General features: G+C 38.1%; 1 protein-coding gene across 1 annotated transcript in view; it reads right to left on the reverse strand.

The window, feature by feature from the left end:
* Positions 1-9,097: 9,097 nt before the first annotated feature.
* THAP12 (THAP domain containing 12) overlaps positions 9,098-21,747 on the reverse strand; it is a 29,005-nt gene continuing 16,355 nt past the window's right edge. Inside the window, exons 3-5 of the mRNA XM_027979555.3 lie at positions 18,524-18,631; positions 13,427-13,463; positions 9,098-11,979 (exon numbers count right to left, since the gene is read on the reverse strand). Of these exons, the coding sequence (XP_027835356.1) occupies positions 10,046-11,979; positions 13,427-13,463; positions 18,524-18,631 (2,079 nt within the window). The 3' untranslated portion in view covers positions 9,098-10,045. The remainder of the gene's footprint in view (positions 11,980-13,426; positions 13,464-18,523; positions 18,632-21,747) is intronic.

Below are 21,747 nucleotides of genomic sequence, written 5' to 3' on the forward strand. Positions count from 1 at the left end.
ACCACGACACTGTCAGGAACTTCTGCTCTCCCTGGCCTCTGCCACCACCGAGTGGTGTGATCCTACGCAAGCTGTCCTGTTTAGTCATCTGTAAAATGAAGTGCTGGCTATACAATTCTGCTGCTCTAAAGCTTCTACAACCATGCAGATTTTAATATGTATAAAACTGGTTTAAGTAAGAACTATCGCTTCTGAAATTAGCAATTTTAAAAACCTTACATAGCATACTGAATATCAGAATGATCATCTGGGGCTTTTTTTTTTTTTGGCGGGAGGGGGTGAGAGATGATTCACATTATATGGATTTATTTCTATACTAAAATAAAATTGTCACATTTTCTTTGAGAAGTAAGAGGTTAACTTAAAAAATATTGGGGGTTATGTGGTCCCATGGTACATACCATTTCCAAGGTGGATCTTCTCTTAGAAAATGTTACTTTCTCCGTGGCTTCAAACTTATTCCAAATGGATCTCTTATTATGTTAGTGGTCAATTTGGCTTACTTTTACATACCATTATCACTCACTAATTAGATGAGGTAATATATGAGAAAATAAACGTTGCTGTTTTTGTAGATTTCTGCAAAAGCTGTTGCCTAGCCTTTGAATTTCTATACTCAACGTTAGCCATCTACTCTTAGCTATATTCAGGGAAATGTGCTGGACCCACATAGGTTCTTGCTGGACTTCCATCTAGTAGAAGATCCATCCAGGCAAAACTGAGAGGTCGTGTAAGGGACACTTGACTCAGATTTCAAGGGAGGGGAAGGCCCTAGGGAAAGTGATTCTCAGCTGAAATCTGAAGATGAACAGCAAGGGTGTAAGGGTGATGACTGGAGACAAGAGCACGCCTCACCCTCCTCTAGGCCTAGCTAGGGCATCTCCTCCTCTAGCTGCTCAGGGCCCTCCCTTCACACGGTAGGTTTTCCTGAAGCTGGGTGACTAAGTCCTGGTTTGCTTCAGGCAGTCCAGCTCTGTCGATCTGGCACTAACTAGTAATAGTGACCCCTTACACTATCAAAATGGCAATCCACTCCAGTACTATTGCCTGGAAAATCCCATGGACAGAGGAGCCTGGTAGGCCACAGTCCACAGGGTCGCAGAGTCGGACACGACTCAGTGACTTCACTCCACTTTATACTATCAAAAGTGCCCTGGTTGGGATGATCAATGATAGGATTACCCTATCCTAGCCCTGCTCCTGGCTTGCATGTCTGGCTCCCCCACAAGACTGAGCTCCCTGAGGATATGGGCTCCATCTTACCTCTAAATCCACGGAATGGGCTTCATCTCATTCATCTTTGTATCCATAACCCTAGTCTCATGCCTGAGGCTCAATTCAGATTGAACACAACAGGCTTTCAATACAATATTTGAAGTAAGAATGAAAAGCAAATATGAGGCAAAGAATTAGACTTGCAATCTTTACATCATGTTAAAAATATGTTTACATCTTTCACTAGCTGTGTGGCCTTCTAATCCTTAGGTTTTCACCTAAAAAATTAGGGATAATATTACCTTTTTCATAGGTGGAAAAGTTTAAAGGAGACAATGCAGGTAAAGTGCCTGAGCACAGCACTGAAATTCAGTGAGAACTCTTGCTTGCAGCAGCTGCTACTGGACAATGATGAGCACAGCTCCTGCTGCTGCAACCCTGCTCTAAGAAAATTAAACTAAAACCTAACAAGTATCCAGTAGGCACTTAAGAATTGTGCACTAAACAAATTTTGGCCTTATGCTAGACCAAGCTGGCAGCAGACCAGATTCTTGGATTAACAAAATGCATTACTGTGGGGTTGACCTGGCAGGGAACATTGACCAATTTTGAAGTGAGCCAAAAAGATTTTTAAAATTACAATTTGAAAGTCAAAAGATTGGACTCTTTTAAGTTCAGTTTAAATAATAACAGAATAAAAACCCACCTCATATCCACAGGAAGCACAGAACATAGAACACAGAAGCACTACCTGGTCACATTTTAGACGTTAATTAACAGCACTTAAACTTCATCTTTGTTAGAACCATGCTCTCTTTTAAAAGTTATTTTTCTGTAAGCATGCCAACTTGGATATTTGGGCCCATCTCCTCTCTTTTTGAACTGTCAGCCTCTCAAGTTTTATGTGATTAATGTATATAGAGAAAATTAGAAAAGGCTTCAGATTGAGTCAACAGTAGTTTTCTTGATCCCTCAATTATAATATCCTTTTTGCAGTATATCCTTGTTGAACATTTGGAATGAATTAAAACTTTAAACTTCCAGATGTTTAAACTACTACTGTAAATTCAAACTCATTAAAAAGGGCAGATTTACTACCTCTACTTAGTTTTGAAGTCTGTTGTTCACCCTGTCCAAATAATTTATGAAACCAAATACAGTGGTTAAGTAGTGTATTCTTTTTATATAGTATTCATGGTAAGAAATAAGGGGCATGTAAAGAGGTCTGGAAATTAACTGCCATTTTAGCCAACCTATAGATCACACTTATTGTTGTTTCTAAGCTAGTAATTGTTTCCTGAAACTGATCTAGAAGATTTTTATGCTAATCTGTACTAAAAATTACTTTGCTTTTTCTGGCCACAAAAAGCTGGCTACAGAAGAACATTTGATTACAGTAGAAGACAGCTGCACCCACTCTCATGAAGTAAATGGACCTGGATCTACAGTCCTTTGTGGTAGTGCCTTGGCAGCCAAACAAAGGTGGCAGCATTTCTACACCTAGTTTGTAAAGTCTCAGAAGTTTTGAGCTTCACTTTTTTTTTTTTTTAACAAGGAACCCATGTTGACTATAATGAGCACATTTTTAGAGATGCTGTGCTGAATATTGGCAATGGATAAAGCAAGAACATGAAAGAAGCCCATTCCTAAAGCAAATATTTCTTTTACAAATCTTAAGAATGAAGTGGCTTTCACAATCAATTTTAAGACCGAAGGACTGGATTGAAGTACCTAGTTCTGGCATTTATTAGCTGTATAATCTGGGGCAATTCATTTACCTCTGTGAGCTTGATTTCTCAACTGAAAAATGGGGATAATTCTTGCTTGAATTTCTTTTTAGAACCTGAATGATATATAATCAAGGTGCTTTGTAAGTTCCAAAATATATAACTATTAAAAAACATTCCAAGTACAATTTTTGTATGTTTAATGAATTACTTTAAACAGCACTTAAAAAGTAGCTATCTCTAATATGAAACAAAAACCAGATCCAACTAAGTTACTGCAGAGGAACTGGTCTCAAGAGGGGTGGGAAGTGGGGTCTCTCTCAACTTAATCAATTATCACTTACTTCATGGGGTAATTGCTAAGAGTGAAATAAAAATTACAAAAAAATAGCAATACAGCATTTGTTCTCATTTACAGGTAACAAATCCTATGTTAGGCTTTTTAACTTTTTATTCCCCAAAATAAGAGTGGATATGTCAAAAGCAAAAATTCCTCCAAATATATATGCTAAATCTTGAATATATTTCCTAGTCTCTTTTAAAAATTGTTTTGATATGATATACAATCTTTTAAAAATCACACAAAGCTTTTATGGGTACCCTGTGTTATTTTCTTTTAACTTCAGTAATATGATCCACTTAACTCTGTGAAGTATGTTTGTGCGTGTGTGTGCAGTTATAAGTACAACTGTAGTCCCATGGGCCAGCTCTAGGCTGTAAGTTCTGTAAGAAAGCACATTGGTTATTGCCAGCAGTTAACCCAGAAGCCTGGCACACAATAAGCATTCAACTAATATTTGTGGAATAAATAGTGACTACACCAACTACACCAACCAAAATCAGATTGATTATATTCTTTGCAGCCAAAGATGGAGAAGCTCTATACAGTCAGCAAAAAACAAGACTGGGAGCTGACTGTGGCTCAGATCATGAACTCCTTATTGCCAAATTCAGACTTAAACTGAACAAAGTAGGGAAAACTACTAGACCATTCAGGTATGACCTAAATCAAATCCCTTATGATTATACAGTGGAAGTGACAAATAGATTCAAGGGATTAGATCTGATAGAGTACCTGAAGAACTATGGATGGAGGTTCGTGACACTGTAGCAGAGGCAGGGATCAAGACCATCCCCTAGAAAAAGAAATGCAAAAAGGCAAAATGGTTGTCTAAGGAGGCCTTACAAATAGCTGAGAAAAGAGAAGCCAAAGGCAGAGGAGAAAAAGAAAGATATACCCATTTGAATGCAGAGTTCCAAAGAATGCAAGAAGAGATAAGAAAGCCTTCCTTAGTGATCAATGCAAAGAAATAGAGGAAAATAATAGAATGGGAAAGACTAGAGATTTCTTCAAGCAAATTAGATACCAAGGGAACATTTTATGCAAAGATGGGCACAATAAAGGACAGAAATGGTATGGACCTAAGAGAAGCAGAAGATATGAAGAAGAGGAGGCAAGAATACACAGAAGAACTATACAAAAAGATCTTCATGACTCAGATGATCACGATGGTGTGATCACTCACCTAGAGCCAGACATCCTGGAATGTGAAGTCAAGTGGGCCTTAGGAAGCATTACTATGAACGAAGCTAGTGGAGGTGATGAATTCCAGTTGAGCTGTTTCAAATCCTAAAAGATGATGCTGTAAGAGTGCTACATTCAATATGCCAGCAAATTTGGAAAATGCAGCAGTGGCCACAGGACTGGAAAAGGTCAGTTTTCATTCCAATCCCAAAGAAAGGCAATGCCAAAGAATGCTCAAACTCCTGCACAACTGCACTCATTTCACACGCTAGTAAAGTAATGCTCAAAATTCTCCAAGCCAGGCTTCCACAGTATATGAACTGTGAACTTCCAGATGTTCAAGCTGGTTTTAGAAAAGGCAGAGGAACCAGAGATCAAATTGCCAACATTTGTTGGAGCATCGAAAAAGCAAGAGTTCCAGAAAAACACCTATTTCTGCTTTATTGACTATGCCAAAGCCTTTGACTGTGTGGATCACAACAAACTGTGGAAATATCTTAAAGAGATGGGAATACTAGACCACTTGACCTGCAGTCTGAGAAATCTGTATGCAGGTCAAGAAGCAACAGTTAAAACTGGACATGGAACAACAGATTGTTTCCAAATAGGAAAAGGAGTACATCAAGGCTGAATATTGTCACCCTGCTTATTTAACTTCTATGCAGACTACATCATGAGAAATGCTGGGCTGGAGGAAGCACAAGCTGGAATCAAGATTGCTGGGAGAAATATCAATAACCTCAGATATGCAGATGACACCACCCTTATGGCAGAAAACAAAGAACTAAAGAGCCTCTTGATGAAAGTGAAAAGGACAGTGAAAAAGTTGGCTTAAAGCTCAACATTCAGAAAACTAAGATCATGGTCCCATCTGGTCCCATCACTTCATGGGAAATAGGGAAACAGTGGAAACAGTGACAGACTTTATTTTTTGAGCTCCAAAATCACTGCAGATGGTGACTACAGCCAAGAAGTTAAAAGACACTTGCTCCTTGGAAGAAAAGTTGCGACCAACCTAGATAGCATATTAAAAAGTAGAGACATTGCCAACAAAGTCTGTCTAGTCAAGGCTATGGTTTTTCCAGTAGTCATGTATGGATATGAGAGTTGGACTATAAAAAAAGCTGAGAGCCAAAGAACTGATGCTTTTGAACTGTGGTGTTAGAGAAAACTCTTGAGAGTCCCTTGGACTGGAAGGAGATCCAACCAGTCCATCCAAAAAGAAATCTGTCCTGGATATTCCTTGCAAGGACTGATGCTGAAACTAAAACTCCAATACTTTGGCCACCTGATGAGAAGAACTGACCCGGATGCTGGGAAAGATAGAAGGTGGGAGAAGGGGATGAGAGAGGATGAGATGGTTGACATGGATGACATCATTGACTCAATGGACATGAGTTTGAGTAAGCTCTGGGAGTTGGTGGTGGACAGGGAGGCCTGGAGTGCTGCAGTCCATGGGGTCACAAAGAGTCAGACACAACTGAGCAACTGAACTGAACTGACTCATTGGAAGGACTGATGCTGAAGCTGAAGCTCCAATACTTTGGTCACCTGATGTGAAGAGTTGACTCATTAGAAAAACCCTGATGCTGAGAAAGATTGAAGGAGGGAAGAGAAGGGGACGACAGAAGACGAGATGGTTGGATGGTATCACTGGCTCAATGGACATGAGTTTGAGCAAGCTCCACGAGATGGGAAAGGACAGGGAAGCCTGGCATGCTGTAGTCTATAGGGTTGCAAAGAGTCAGACATGACTGAGTGACTGAACTGAACTGAACACCAACCTCTATCTAATCTTGCAAAAATGATAATCTCTATTTCATCTATGGAGAGACTACTATAGAGTCAATCTACCTTCCAAGACCAGAGTTTATGAAGATGCTTAACAAATCAGGGTTTTCAAGCTTTTAATAAATTCCCCAATTAACTTGGAGAATTATGAAAACAAATGGTAGGCATCTTAAAAGCTTAATCAATGCTTGCTACATGAATGTTTTGGATGATTATAGCACACTGAAAACAGGTCCCTATTTTACAGTTCTGGTCATAACGATGAGTCTATTATCCTTATCCCTTCTATTATCCTTATCTTAGCCAGCCTTGTGACTTGTTTTGACCAAAATATGTGCTGAAAGTGACATTCTGTGAGTTTTGGAGCCCATGGTTTGAAGCTATTGCCTCTGCCTTCTTGTACTCTGAGACCAGAAGTGTTAGTAGCTCAGCTGTGTCCCATTCTTTGTGATCCCATGGACTGTAGCCCACTAGGCTCCTCTGTCCATGGAATTCTCCAGGCAAGAATACTGGAGTGGGTTGCCACACCGTTTTCCAGGGGATCTTCCCAACCCAAGGATTGAACCCGGGTCTCTCGCATTGCAGGCAGACTCTTTACTGTCTGAGCCACCAGGTAAGTCCCTATAACCATGCCACAAGCCAAGAATAAAAGACCACATGGACAGGCCCAGTTGTCCCATCTAGGACCCCAGCCAATCTGCCAACTGAATGAAGAGCCCAGATGAGATCAGCAAAAGAACTATTCAAAACCGGTGGTTTAGCTTTTTTTTTTTCTTTTTAAGCCACTAAGTTTTGGGATACTGTTAAGTAGTAATAGATGATTGATGATAAATTATCTAACCCTCATAGCGCGGCGTGTGGTTTTACAGTTGAGGAAATATACCCAGATTACACAATCTGCCAAGGTCAAACCGCTACTTAAGTGTCCTAAGAACTAGATGCAGCCATTAAAAGGCCTGCTCTGTGTCTCCTCCTCTGTCATCCTGCCATCATGAACCTGAACAGTTCTGTCAAAGACAGAGGTACCTCTTAGAGCTTTGGATATAAGAAAAACCCTGTTATCATTTTTATAGCTTGCCTGGGTAATGCGTCCTGATTGACACATCTGCCCTGTTTGTCTTAAAGAAGAAAATGCACTACTATCAGTTCAGTTCAGTTGTTGCTCAGTCGTGTCTGACTCTTTGCGATCCCACGATGCGCAGCTCGCCAGGCCTCCCTGTCCATCACCAACTCCCAGAGTTTACTCAAACTCATGTCCATCAAGTCGGTATATGCCATCCAGCCATCTCATCCTCTGTTGTCCCCTTCTCCTCCTGCCCCCAGTCCCTCCCAGCATCAGGGTCTTTTCCAATGAGTCAACTCTTCTCATGAGGTGGCCAAAGTATTGGAGTTTCAGCTTTAGCATCATTCCTTCCAAAGAAATCCCAGGGTCGATCTCCTTCAGAATGGACTGGTTGGATCTCCTTGCAGTCCAAGGGACTCTCAAGAGTCTTCTCCAACACCACAGTTCAAAAGCATCAATTCTTCGGCACTCAGCTTTCTTCACAGTCCAACTCTCACATCCATACATGACCACTGGAAAAACCATAGCCTCGACTAGATGGACCTTTGTTGGCAAAGTAATGTCTCTACTTTTTAATATGCTATCTAGGTTGGTCATAACTTTCCTTCCAAGGAGTAAGCGTCTTTTAATTTCATGGCTGCAGTCACCATCTGCAGTGATTTTGGAGCCCCCAAAAATAAAGTCTGACACTGTTTCCACTGTTTCCTCATCTATTTCCCATGAAGTGATGGGACTGGATGCCATGATCTTTGTTTTCTGAATGTTGAGCTTTAATCCAACTTTTTCACTCTCCTCTTTCACTTTCATCAAGAGGCTCTTTAGTTCCTCTTCACTTTCTGCCATAAGGGTGGTATCATCTGCATATCTGAGGTTATTGATATTTCTCCCAGCAATCTTGATTCCAGCTTGTCCTTCTTCCAGCCCAGCGTTTCTCATGATGTACTCTGCATAGAAGTTAAATAAGCAGGGTGACAATATACAGCCTTGACGTACTCCTTTTCCTATTTGGAACCAGTCTGTTGTTCCATGTCCAGTTCTAACTGTTGCTTCCTGACCTGCATATAAGTTTCTCAAGAGGCAGGTCAGGTGGTCTGGTATTCCCATCTCCTTCAGAATTTTCCACAGTTTATTGTGATCCACACAGTCAAAGGCTTTGGCATAGTCAAAGCAGAAATAGATGTTCTTCTGGAACTCTCTTGCTTTTTCGATGATCCAGTGGATGTTGGCAATTTGAACTCTGGTTCCTCTGCCTTTTCTAAAACTAGCTTGAACATCTGGAAGTTCACGGTGCACGTATTGCTGAAGCCTGGCTTGGGGAATTTTGAGCATTACTTTACTAGCGTGTGAGATGAGTGCAGTTGTGTGGTAGTTTGAGCATTCTTTGGCACTGCCTTTCTTTGGGATTGGAATGAAAACTGACTTTTTCCAGTCCTGTGGCCACTACTACCATCAGTAAGACCCAGCAACTGGCAAATACACTCTCACCCTGTTTTCTGAAGCTCGAACAGCACTAACTTATCCCAACATAAACAATTCAATGTCTCTGCAATATTCATTCATTTACATTTTAGCCAGCAACAATTATGTAAAAATTAACTATAACAGGGGTCATATAACATATAATGTTTTAAAAGTTAGATAAATCTTACATTTAATGACTTCACAATTTAAATAGGTTTTTAAAGAACTTATCTTCAATTGTGAAGGTGATATTTTTGAAAAGAGAATTTTATCACAAGAATCTGTTTTGTCCACACCAAAAAAAAATATCTGAACTTTACACAAAATTCACATTTTATTTAGGTTGAAATAAACTATACAAAATTGATTTTCTTCACCAAAAATAACAGCAATATTTTCTGTATTATTCCTAGATAAACTACAAAACACTTATTTTTGTAGACTTTCTAGGCTTTGCTTGTAAATCAAGATGAGGCAATAGATAGAGTCATGGAAAAAGCAGAAGAAAACAGACAAATCAGCTGTCAGTATCCATGGCCTCTGATCCTTTCTTGACCATGAAACTGAAGTGTTCAACACATACCTGCCAAAAAGCTTACAAAGACGTAGGCTCAATAAAGGAATGTAAACAGCAATACCAGATGTGGAACAACAATGGCAGGCTCTCCCATTCAAATTTTAACTTGTTGCTTTAACTTCATTTGATAAAGAGAAAATCTACACTGAAATCCTTGTTGGACAAGCTAACATGTTTCTCTTATAGTCTGATAATTTTCTTAACTGTCCTTTACAGATTTTTAATAGCAGACTTATAACTCCTATTATTTAAAAGTCAGTCATGAGCTTCACTGTAACATTTTACAAAATGCATTCCTTCCTCCCATACCTCCTGTAATTTTATTTTTTCAAAGATCTGATAACTTAATACCTGACAATTTGATCCACAGTGATAAACGTAATGTCTAAAATCACTTAACTAAAACAATTCCAAAGTGCCATTAGCAGAGATCACATAAAACTGTAATATGGTACTTTCAATGCTATCTTCTGGAAGAACAGTTAGGTCTCCAAAGCATGGGCGTTCAAATGGGCCATTTAAACAGGCAGATTATCAATGACTAATGTACTCAACGGGAGGCCTACAGGTCAAGATATTCAGTGATTAAGCGGCCTACCCTTACAACTTTTCTGTAAGATATTTTTTAATTTCTTACATTTTTTTTTGAATATCAAATATAAGAGACAGTCTAGGTTAAAAGTCTCTTAGGTATTTTCAATGGTTTCTGAATTATCTGTAGGAAGCTCTGACTTACTTGTATACAGTTTGATATATGTATCCACCATTAAATCCAAATCGTGTTTTATATCAAAATTTATGTTAAGCAAAGCCAAGTTACTTGATCTTTGATCTGTCAAAGTGTTCCTCAAGTATGCTTTGAGACGCTTTCGCCCATTTTCATAGCGTTCATTCTCAACTTTCATCACAGGAAGAATACATAGGACTTTCAGCAATGCATAAACATTAGGAAAAAACTTGATGTCTGGCAGATGAAGGGCTTCATAAATAGTGGATGGAAGTTCTATATCTTTCCCTCTGTGTTTCCATTTGATTCTCCAACAATGCAGCTCAGCAGAGAGTGTGTCAGGATTAGGTAAGTCACTTCGGTACATGTCAGCATGGTGCTCCTCTGATGTATTGAATTTGAGCTGTCCCATGACAGAGGGTACCAGGGATAAGCATTTAAGCGCTTTGAGGTGCTGTTCTGAGAATATATCCTTCAGTTCCTGAATAATGTGTTCCACAGTTGGAACACTTAGAGTTTCTTTATAATAACTCTCAGAGGTTAGCTGAGATTCCAGGTTACTGTGTTGAGCTCTGCGAAATTTCCCTGGGAGTTTCATCTGAATATCAAGTTTGGTTGCCAAATTTGTGGCTTCCTCAAACCAAAATTCATGATAAACTTCAATATTTTCCATCACTTCATTTAGTGAATGTAACACTGCAGTCAAGCTACTGGCTGCAAAAAAGACATCAGAGGTTTGCCCCTGAAGATTTTTCCCAAAAGCTCTTGTAAAAGATAAAACATTTTTAAGAACAACAATGGTAACAATGAAATCAAAATCTGTTACCGCACTACAGAGCACAAATGCTCGGCCAGCTATACAGTTATTCCATCTAACATTTGTGTCACTATTTATACCATCTAAACATAAAACAAGTGCTTGTAGGAGGTCCACTAAGATTTCAAAAGCATCATGCCTGCCTGTCCACTGAGAATGGCAAATTTCCTTCAGTTCTTTGCCCCTTTCTTCATTGTTCTGAAAGAGGACAGAAATTACACTTTCAAGCTCTAAAAGCAGTTGTGGTGATCGATGAAAAAAAGAACAAACTTCTTCAATTGTTCCTAATGCAACAGATACTCCCATAACAGGCACTGATTTTGCCAACCACATATTTAAGGCACAGGAAGAGCAAAGTGTGTAGATAGCTTGGGGATATTTCTCTAAAAGTCTAGAAGCAACAACTTTCATTTTGGATGAAAATCCACTAGATACAATGTAAGCCTGGCCACGACAGTACTCCATGTTTAATCCCCATTTCTCAGTTATTGTAGTGTGAAATTTCACAGCCAAAATTTCTGCATCAGCTTCATAAGGCAGAAAGCCTACGAATTCCTCTCTCAGGTTGTGAGCTTCGTCGACAAACCTCACCAACACAGGCAGGTGCTCTTCCCCTGCTATGTCCACCACATCATCAGTGATGATGGAAAAGAAGTGAGAATCTCTTACTTCCCTGAGGGTTTCTTCCCGAATGCAGCTCTCACAGATCTCCAGCATCTGTTTCTGCTGTGTTTTGGAACAGAACAATGTGTTAACTGCTGTTGTCTCAAAGCGCTTTCTCAGAACCTCTTCACCAGAATTGATTCGGCACTCTAGCAGTGCTTGAAAGTTATCAGGAGTAAAAAGACCTTCTGGGATTTCATCAGCTTCATGTCCATCCAGAGGTATGTTTTGTTTTCCCATAAGAATCAAAATTTCAAATAAAGATTTTAAATATTCTTTGTTTTCCTTCTCTTCAAGAGTTAAAGGTAAAATGTCTTCATCCTGCTCTTCACCCCCTTCTTCTGCACTGGGATTCTGAGCATTGCTGTTGTTTATTTCCTTATGTTTTGGTTCCTGTTCAGAAGTTTCATCAACTGGAAAACAAAGAATTTTATAAGCAGGTTCATAAGGAATCATACAAACAAAAAATTACATATTTGACTGGTTAAATATTTAAAATTCACAAATTCATTCATTCAACACTCACGAGGCACCTACTAGACCACAGACTAGGATGCAGAGATTAAATTAAGACACACTCTAGTGGAGGAGACAAATACTGTGAATGAATATATATTCATCCTACATGTCAATGCTATTATGAGAGGAACAATTTCTTATAAATTTAAGAAGGCACATTACATATACAGAGTAATAACAGTCCACGCCGTCACAAAAAGGACCGGAAGGACTAACATTTACTGAGGCACTGTGTTGTCCTCTTATATGTAGCAGACTGCTCCCTCTACAGGCATGTTATCAACCCCATTTACAAATGAGGACAGTAAATAACTGCCAAGGTCACAGACAGAGGTGAAAATTCAAATCCAAGCTTGTCTGGCTCCAAGGTCCATGCTGACACTTTTAAGCAATACTTTTATATGGGAGATGAGACCATATACTACAAATTATATTCATGCAATTTCTAGGGCACTATTAGTACATTATTAATAGAAATCTCTTCATATGTAGATGGGAGAACTGAAGCCCTGAGGTTAAGGGTTCTGACCATAGTCATACTCACAACCCTGTAAGTCCTGGCCCCTGTGGCCCCTTTTTTAACCATCATGGGTTCATAGAAGCTCCAAAACAAAATGTGTAGTTCCCCAAATCTGGCACCCTGTTTCAAGACACAAATATCCTTCACTCCTTTCTTTGCCTGACTCCATGTCTCTTCAGCTATAAAGGGGGAAAATAATAGTACTTACCTCAGGGCTACCGTGAGAATTACATGAATTAATATATGCAAAGCTCTTAATGACTTGGCACACAGTAAGCACTCAGTAAAAAGTTGGGTTAATAATAACAGCAGTAGTAGGAAGAGATAGGAAAGGAAGATTAAAGTAAAAATTGGTAAGAACAAAACCCCCTCTAGTCCTTATTTTCTGGTGACACAGCTCAGACATCAGCACCTGGAGAACAGCTACTGTGACTCTTACTCTCTGTAAAGCCAAGTCTCAACAGCACTGAGTCTTTAAATTTTTACCAAGAACTTAGTATGCACCACAGGTGGCATGGACAGAGATTCGGCTCCTTTCCTTCCCTACAGCGAGATACTTACTCTGCCTTGCACCCTACCACACTGGGAGCACCTACTGGAAAGAGAGAAGGCCAAGTGCATGGAATAGTGGTACTCAATAAAGACTAACTGAGCTAAGATTTTATCTCACAGACAATTCCAGACCACAGGACAATGCCTACCACACTCTTACATCATTCTCACAATAGGTTTTTGGACATAAAACATATTTATTTGTCCTTACCAGGTCAAGGGCTTTTAAAAAGGCATTCAGAAGTTGAGTCATTAACACTATCACTTACTTTTTTTCTGTTTCAGTGTCCTGATTTCATCTTCACTCTAAATGATAAGAAAAAGAGAAAAAAATATCTTTAAGAAAACTGAACTCCAGTATATCATCACAGACTCAAGTAAAAAGCATATTATGAGTCAAATTTAATTCTTTTTTTTTTTTGGCCATGTCATGCAGCATGTGGAATCTTAAGTTTCCTGACCAGGAACTGAACCTGTGCCCCCTGCAGTAGAAGTATGAAATCTTAACTACTGGACCACCTGGGAAGTCCCAAATTTAATTCTTTCAAGAGCATAAATTCTTCATAAAGAATACATTCTTCAAACAGACAGATGACAAGCAAACTAGAATCATCTGCTAATGACTCCAAGTTTATAATAAAATACTAGAGGGTAAAGAATACATCATTTAAGTACTTTATACCTAAATCATCATAACTTGAGGTTACAAGTATGTGCTGGCTAATAAAAGGCATGAACGTATATGACGGCATTTAAGGTCAAACTCAAGGTCCATAAATCATGCCCCTCTCCCCTAGTCTAACCCCAGGGGATGTCATGTAAAAGGGAGTTCCTGGAGTCCAGAACCTAACACAAAAGCTGTGAGCAATCTCTGAGAAGCAGAAAGTGACAATGCCAAAATGGAAGAGAAATGGATATAAATAGCATAGAGAGTCAAGTGGCATATTCAGGCTTAGACTGAGGGAGAACTTTCCAAATGTGTGCTTTTCTCCCTCTAACCCACTGTAATTATTAGCTCACACCCCACCCCATTACTATTGTAGGGCATGAAAGTAGCAGTACCAGTGACAGCCAGAGACAGCAGGGTACCTGCTGGGCAGCACAGGACATGGTACTGATAAAAGGTGAGCAGGTTAGCCAGTCTGGAACATTCCCTCCTTATCCTATGGGCTGTGGAGTTACAAGGATGGCAGATCTGGAAGTGAGCCTGCTGTAAGATATCTGAGGTTCTTTGAGGGGCAGAGAACAGGAAATGATAGCTACAGGATGGGAAGTGATTGAGCTCCTCACCCCTGCTTCATATTACTAAGAAGAAAGCTGATGTGCAGTGTCAGCACTCATTTATGAGAAGTCCCAGAAAAAAAACAGAGCGGAAGAAAAGCATGAAGAAATAAAAACTGAGGATTCCTCAGAACTGTACAATGTAAGTCTGGATAAGAAAAAACCTCACATTCAGATATAGTTTAGTCAAATTTGAAATATCAAATATAAAGAAAATATTTAAAGGAGAAAAAAGCATTCACCTAAAAAAGGAACAAGAATGAGACTGGCATTGATGTCAACAGCAATAATGGATGAAAAAAATTAGAAAATATCCCATAGAATATACATACCCTCTATGCATCAAATATTTGGGGGCAAAAAGTTTTACAAAATAAACCCATGTCTAGAAACTAAAAACAAAAACAATCTTATGTTAAAGAAGTAGGGGAAACTACAAAACACTCACAGTTGAACAATGAAAGCACTACATGTGTCTAAAATTGCAGGATACAGCTAAAATATAGACATTTATAGCTTTGAATACTCATAATTAAGTTAAACATTCAAGAAGTTAAAGAAGAGCCAAACAATAAATTCTTCAAATTTAGCAGAAATCAATAAAATAGCTCATAAGTACAGCAATCAGTGATAAAACTCACTACTGTTTCTTTGAAAAGACTATTAAGGTAATTTTAAGAGCAGAGAAAGGCAAGCAGCCTAAAACTCTAGGTGAAGCTCATAAAGTTTTGGAAACATATAAGGCACAAGAAGAAAGAGAAACAAATAAATGAACAGAAATGGTAATCAAAATATTCCCTCATCTACCCAAAGCCCTCTGATGGTTTTACCAAGTTCAACCTAACTTTCAAGAGCAGACAATATCTACCTTATATAAGTTTTTCTAGGAAAATTAAAAGAGAAAAAAAGAAATGTTATCTAACTCATTTTGAGGCAACGGATCCCTGATATCATAACTGTGTAAGAAGAATACATGAAAAGAAATTACAGGCCAAGACTTACAAATGCAAAACTGACCAACTAAATCGAACAGTATATGAAAATTAAAAGAAATATACTGCAGTCATTTAGGCAAAGATGGTTCAACATCAGCAAATCCATCAATGTTATTCACTAAGCATTAAAGAAGGGGGGTAAAAAAGAACAGATACAATGAAAATACCAATAAGTTCCATAAGTTAAGACAAAAAAATAACCTCTTAATATGAGCACTAAAAGAAAATAAAGGGTATTTCTTTAACTTGATAAAAAAAAAAATTACTTAACAATACCAATGGAAACATCACATTTAATGGAACAAGACGAGTGTACCAGCCATGACATTCCTGGGACTACTCGATACAGTACTAGAGACGATCCTGACCAAACAGTAAGACAGGCAACGGAAAACATTAAAATTGGAAGACTGAAAGAAGAGGCAAATCTGTCCTTATTTATAGATGATACAATCAACTACACAGAAAACCCAGTAGACTTTAGAATTAATCTAAAAAAAAAAAGATCTTCAAAATTGGTGGCGGGATTTCCTGGTGGCCCAGTGGTGAATCTGCCTTGCCATGCAGGTAGCACACGTTTGATCTCTACTTAGGGAACGAGGACCCCACATGCCAGAGAGCAACTAAGCCCTTGTGCCACAGCAATGGAGGCTGCACACCACAATTACAGAGAGTCTGTGGACCACACTAAAAGACCCCGCGTGATACAGCGAAGATCCCATGAGCCTCAACTAAGACCCCACACAGTCAAACAAATAAATAACTTTTTTAACTGGTGGAAACAATCTCTTAACCAGAAATACATAATCTTACCCTAACTTAGCAAGTAATTAAGGAAGGATGTACAGGTTCTCGTCTAAAAAAACAACAAAAATCTTAAAAATTTTTCAAAATCTTTACTCTCGGCACTTCTCAATTATGATACTTTTTCTTTTCTCAGTGCTTATTTACTTGGCTGCGCTGGATCTTAGCGGCAGCACGCGAGATCTCGAATCTTCACCGCAGCATGTTGTTTAGTTGCTCAGTCATGTCCAACTCTTTTCGACCCCATGGGCTGTAGCCCATCAGGGTCCTCTGGCCATGGGATTTCCCAGGCAAGAATACTGGTGTGGGCTGCCATTTCCTTCTCCAGGGGAGCTTCCTGACCTAGGGATCAAACCCGAGTCTCCTGAAAGTCTCCTGTATTCCAGGCAGATTCTTTTACTGCTGAGCCATACTACAGCATGCAAAATCCTTTAGTTGCATGTGGCATGTGGGATCTAGGTCCCTGATTAGGGAGTAAACCTGGGCCCCCTGCTTTGGAAGTGACGACTCTTAGCCCCTGGACCACCAGAGAAATCCTGTTTTGAAAGTCTTTTCAAAGAACTAGTAGCTTTGTCAATGACGCTCTGCTACTTGACAGCTATTTTATTGTTTTTTTTTCCATTCATGGATATGACTAATTAACATTGTAAAAATATTAATTCAAAGTATTTATAATGAAAATCTCAACAGAATTTCTAGAATATTACAAAAGGATTCTCAAATTCACATGGCAGAATAAAAGTCTACAAATAGCTAAGACAATTTTGAAAAAGAAGATTTAAGAAATCACTCTATTTGAAAATGATATACTCTAAAGCAAGGTAAGGGGCAGCATCTTATCCAGACTGATTAACAGACTATGTTGGGAAAACCTGATCCCTATAAATAGAAAGGTAAATTAGATCTCTACTGGACACTATACAAATTCAAATGGATCAAAGATCTGATTACAAAAGGTAAATATAGAAGAAAATGAGGAGAACTAGACAAATGTTATCTTTAAGAAGCACATAGCCAATGGATTGAAATGACTCATTAAGTACAAGAGCACGGATACAAAATGGAGGAAGGTGAGGAATGGGAATGGTTATAAGGAAAAAAAAATAAGGGGCTTCCTAGTGGCAATGATGACAGAAAACCATGGTCTGAGGAGTCTGAGTAATTTCATTTTGTTCATTTGAGGTCAACAAAAAACAGGTAGGTTTTAAGGATACCAAAGGTTTAAAAGAAACATGCACAAAGATGCCATATAGAGAGACTTAAAAGCTTTTATAAACCCTGTGAGTACTTAATAGTGATGGAATCCTTATCTCTAGTAAAACTACCCATGTCCTAACTTTCACTCTTTCCCTTTATTAATACCTTTGTGCCAAAATATTCTAGAAATATACCTCAGTCCCACTTTCTTTACCACAAAGGAAGCAGTGAGTTTTTTTTCCTGCTTTCCTGGAGGAAAATGATCTAGGAGCCCATAATTAACAGCATGAAATTAACATGAAATCAAAAGACGCTTACTCCTCGGTTATGACCAACCTAGACAGCATATTAAAAAGCAGAGACATTACTTTGCTGACAAAGGTCTATCTAGTCAAGGCTATGGTTTTTCCAGTAGTCATATATGGATGTGAGAATTGGACTATAAAGAAAGCTGAGCGCTGAAGAATTGATGCTTTTGAACTGTGGTGTTGGAGAAGACTCCTGAGAGTCGTTTGGACAACAAGGAGATCCAACCAGTCCATCCGAAAGGAAATCAGTCCTGAATATTCCTTGGAAGGACTGATGCTGAGGCTGATACTCCGATACTTTGGCCACTTGATGCGAAGAGCTGACTCATCTGAAAAGACCCTAATGCTGGGAAAGATAGAAGGCAGGAGGAGGAGCCAACAGAGGATGAGATGGTTGGATGGCATTACTGACTCAATGGACATGAGTTTGAGTAAACTCTGGTAGTTGTTGATGGACAGGGATGCCTGGCATGCTGCAGTCCATGGGGTGGCAAAGAGTCGGACACGACTGAGCAACTGAATAGAACCGAACTGAATTAACAGCATACTTTGGCTCAAGTCAACAAGTATCAACTGGCTAAACTTGAGAAGATTTTCCAAAGCAAATACTAAAACAAACTAAACACCTTAGGTCTATGCTACTTCAATAACCATGGCATTAATCCCCCATAATACTACACCTGATATAGAGAGTAACTTGGTTCAATATTAACATGAATGCATCTATACTAGATTTCATAATATTATAGAGGATAGAAAAGCTGGAAGCACACTGACATACCAGTTCTTTTATTCGTTTTCTGTGTCTACTATGTGGATTATTCAAATGGCTGGTAAGATCGAATATTGTTGGTATGGCATTATCTCGGAGAACTGTCCTGTAAGGACTCTGAAAAAGAAAAATGTGTTAAGGCAGAAATAGTCCTTAAAAATACATTACACACAAACAAAATTGATTGTTAATGATTTCCCCAGTACTACTTCAACTCCAATTCTAAAGTGTAGAGACCTGCAGAATTGATGATGTCAGTCCAGATCAGCTAATTATTTTCTAACTCCTTTTACATTTGTCCTTCTGGCAATCTTATAAATGAAGGAACTGAACTGATGATAGGCATAAAAAGTAAAATGTATTTGTATTATATATACATTTTTCTAATTCAGTCTTCTAGCTACTTTTCTGTTCTTCCATGAGCCTACAAAGCAAAGCAGGCACAGAAGTTTCTCAAATAAGCTATCCTCTTATAGGTTTCATAATACCTCTTCCCTCCTTTACCTGCCATTCACTCCTCTTTCGCTACTATTACTGAGAAGCATTAAGGCACTGTGAAATAATACTGACAAGGACCCAAGAGACCAAGAGCTTCCCTGGTGGCTCAGACAGTAAAGAATCTATCTGCAATGCAGGAGAACCAGGTTTGATCCCTGGGTTGGGAAGATACCCTGGAGAAGAGAATGGCTACTGACTCCAATATTCTTGTCTGGAGAATTCCACAGACAGAGAAGCTGGTGGGCTACAGTTCATGGGGTCAAAATGAGCTGGACACTACTGAGCCACTAATACTTTCACAGGAGGCTTAGGGGCTAGTCCTTATTCTACCAGTGACTCACTCTGAGACCCTAGACAAATACTTTTCCTTTCTACAGCCAGTTTCTTCTTTTGAATAAAACTCAGGTATTGAATTAGATGAAGTTATTCACACACTAATGATCATAATGCTGATCATTTCAGTTACCCAACCACCTATACTTTTTCATAATTGACTCACTTTTCTAACTAACAAAATCTTAAGGAATAAAAACTATAAAATAATGATTTGATAAGCTAGTTATATTTTTTAACACATATTACAAAAATTTAAGATAAAAACTGACTCATGTGCCACTTAATATCATTTATATGTCACAAGTTATACGTAGAATCACATTTTTGCAAACACTGAACCAGGTATTTCTAAATTTCCTTCTAATTATAATATTCTTATCACTGAAGGGTGACCACTCTCTATCCTTATAAACTAATTCAATCTGACTAGAAGCTGGATGCAAATTTAGATGGTGACAGTCTCCTACAGCCAGACAGACCAGAGGTCAGGTAGGGACAAGAAGTTTATTAAGAGGCAGAGTAACAGATGAATAACTGCTACTACATTCCCTTAGCTAGTCCAAAGAAACTGTGCCTTTAATGTCTTCCCAAATTTGCACTGATAAAAACAAAACACACTTCAGTTTAAAAAGCTTTTGTGGGAGCAATGATTGTTTCAAAGCTAATAAAGCAGATTCAAAGTATACATCAAACCAAAGTAAAAATCCCCATATTTTTTTTAACTGAAGGAAAGGAGGTTAGGAAAATATGATGGAAAAATATATAATTAAAGAGAACACACTTAAGTTTTATCTAAGGAACTGTTAAACATATTTGAGAAGAATTTCTATTTCTATTCAATATTTTCTAGTTCAATCACAAGCCTCAGGGAAAACACAAAGAAGAAAATCTATTTCTTAATGACATTCAACTTCTAGTGCTGGGCCAATTATCCTCAGTCTACTATGGAGTTTGAATCAGGGATTGATATGGTACACAATCACTGAAGGGCACAAACACAATACTATACCCTAAGTGCTTTAGCTTTCCTGCTTGGCAAACATCTCAAAAAGCAAAACCATATCCATATACAGAGTGAAGTCTTGATAACTTCCAATTAAATAAACAGAAGAGGGATAAAACACTATGAAGAACTTTAAAAATCCATATAAAATTAATCTATAAAGCAAAGGTATTATAGACCAAAAAACAATACATGAATAAAAAACATGCAATATTTGTACACCTACTCATAAGTAGCCGTGCCAAAAAAGGCTACATTCTATTCCTGTGCATGACAATTTTTATTCAGTATCAAAATTTAATCTTTAACTGCTGAATGAAGGCTTGACTATAAAGTAATGATCTTACTTTAGCATCAGAGATAATATTTAGCTTTGGTTGAACTAACCACAAACGTTTACTGATGAGATCTTAAATGCCAAACTAATGAATTCAAAACTCTTAACAACATTTGGGTATAAATATTAGATAATCCAGCTTTTAACAGCAATATCTTCTATATGTGGAGAATGAAAATCTCTCACATTTGTAATAACTGATTCAAGATTAAAAAATTATGTGGAAATTTAAAAAGTGAAAATAGTTCTGTTCTATGCTCTGACTAAACAAGAATAGAAGTGAACTATATATTTTATATTTCTCACATTAATCTTGTTGGAATTAACTGATTAAGAAATGGTATTTATTAATAAAATAAAAATTTAAAAATGCATATGGTGTGTGTATTCAAAATAATTTGGGATATTTTTATTTAATGTCAAGAACATAAAGTTTGCCTTTTAAACATATGAAATCTTTGATTTTGATCATTACCCTGTTAACAAAGCAAGGCAAAAATATCCCTCAAATATTTGTGATTAAACTGTTGAACCGGAATAGGCTCACCTCCCAATGACTTCACAAGTATCTGCTTCAATTAATTTTGAGAAATAAAATAACCCAATCATTCTTTAGTTTTCTGATGCCTCTGCAAAATGTATCTGAAAAATATATCAAAATAAATTGCTGCATAACAATATATAGTGTATCTTCAAATTAAGTTTATGTCTATCCCAATAACTGATGACAGTTATGCCTAAACAAGAATATTTGTTTTCATACCTAAGCAAGAATACTTAACAAAATTGTCTTCCTAACTAGTTTCGTGCTGTGATTCATGGGGTCGCAAAGAGTCAGCAGACACGACTGAGTGACTGGACTGAACTGAAGTGAACTAGTTTTTAAAGTGTCTCAAGTCTGCTTTATTTCAATCAAATCTGTCTTTGTGTGCCTTTTACGAATCAAAACAGTAACAGAATCACAGACGGTTAAAAATCTTAGAACTCAGGAATTATTTGGTCTAAATTCTTCATTAGAAATTGAGGCTAAGAGAGGAGAAGTGACCTGGACAAATTTAC

The sequence above is a fragment of the Ovis aries genome, chromosome 15 (genome assembly GCF_016772045.2).
Source record: "Ovis aries strain OAR_USU_Benz2616 breed Rambouillet chromosome 15, ARS-UI_Ramb_v3.0, whole genome shotgun sequence".
Classification (NCBI taxonomy): Eukaryota; Metazoa; Chordata; class Mammalia; order Artiodactyla; family Bovidae; genus Ovis; species Ovis aries.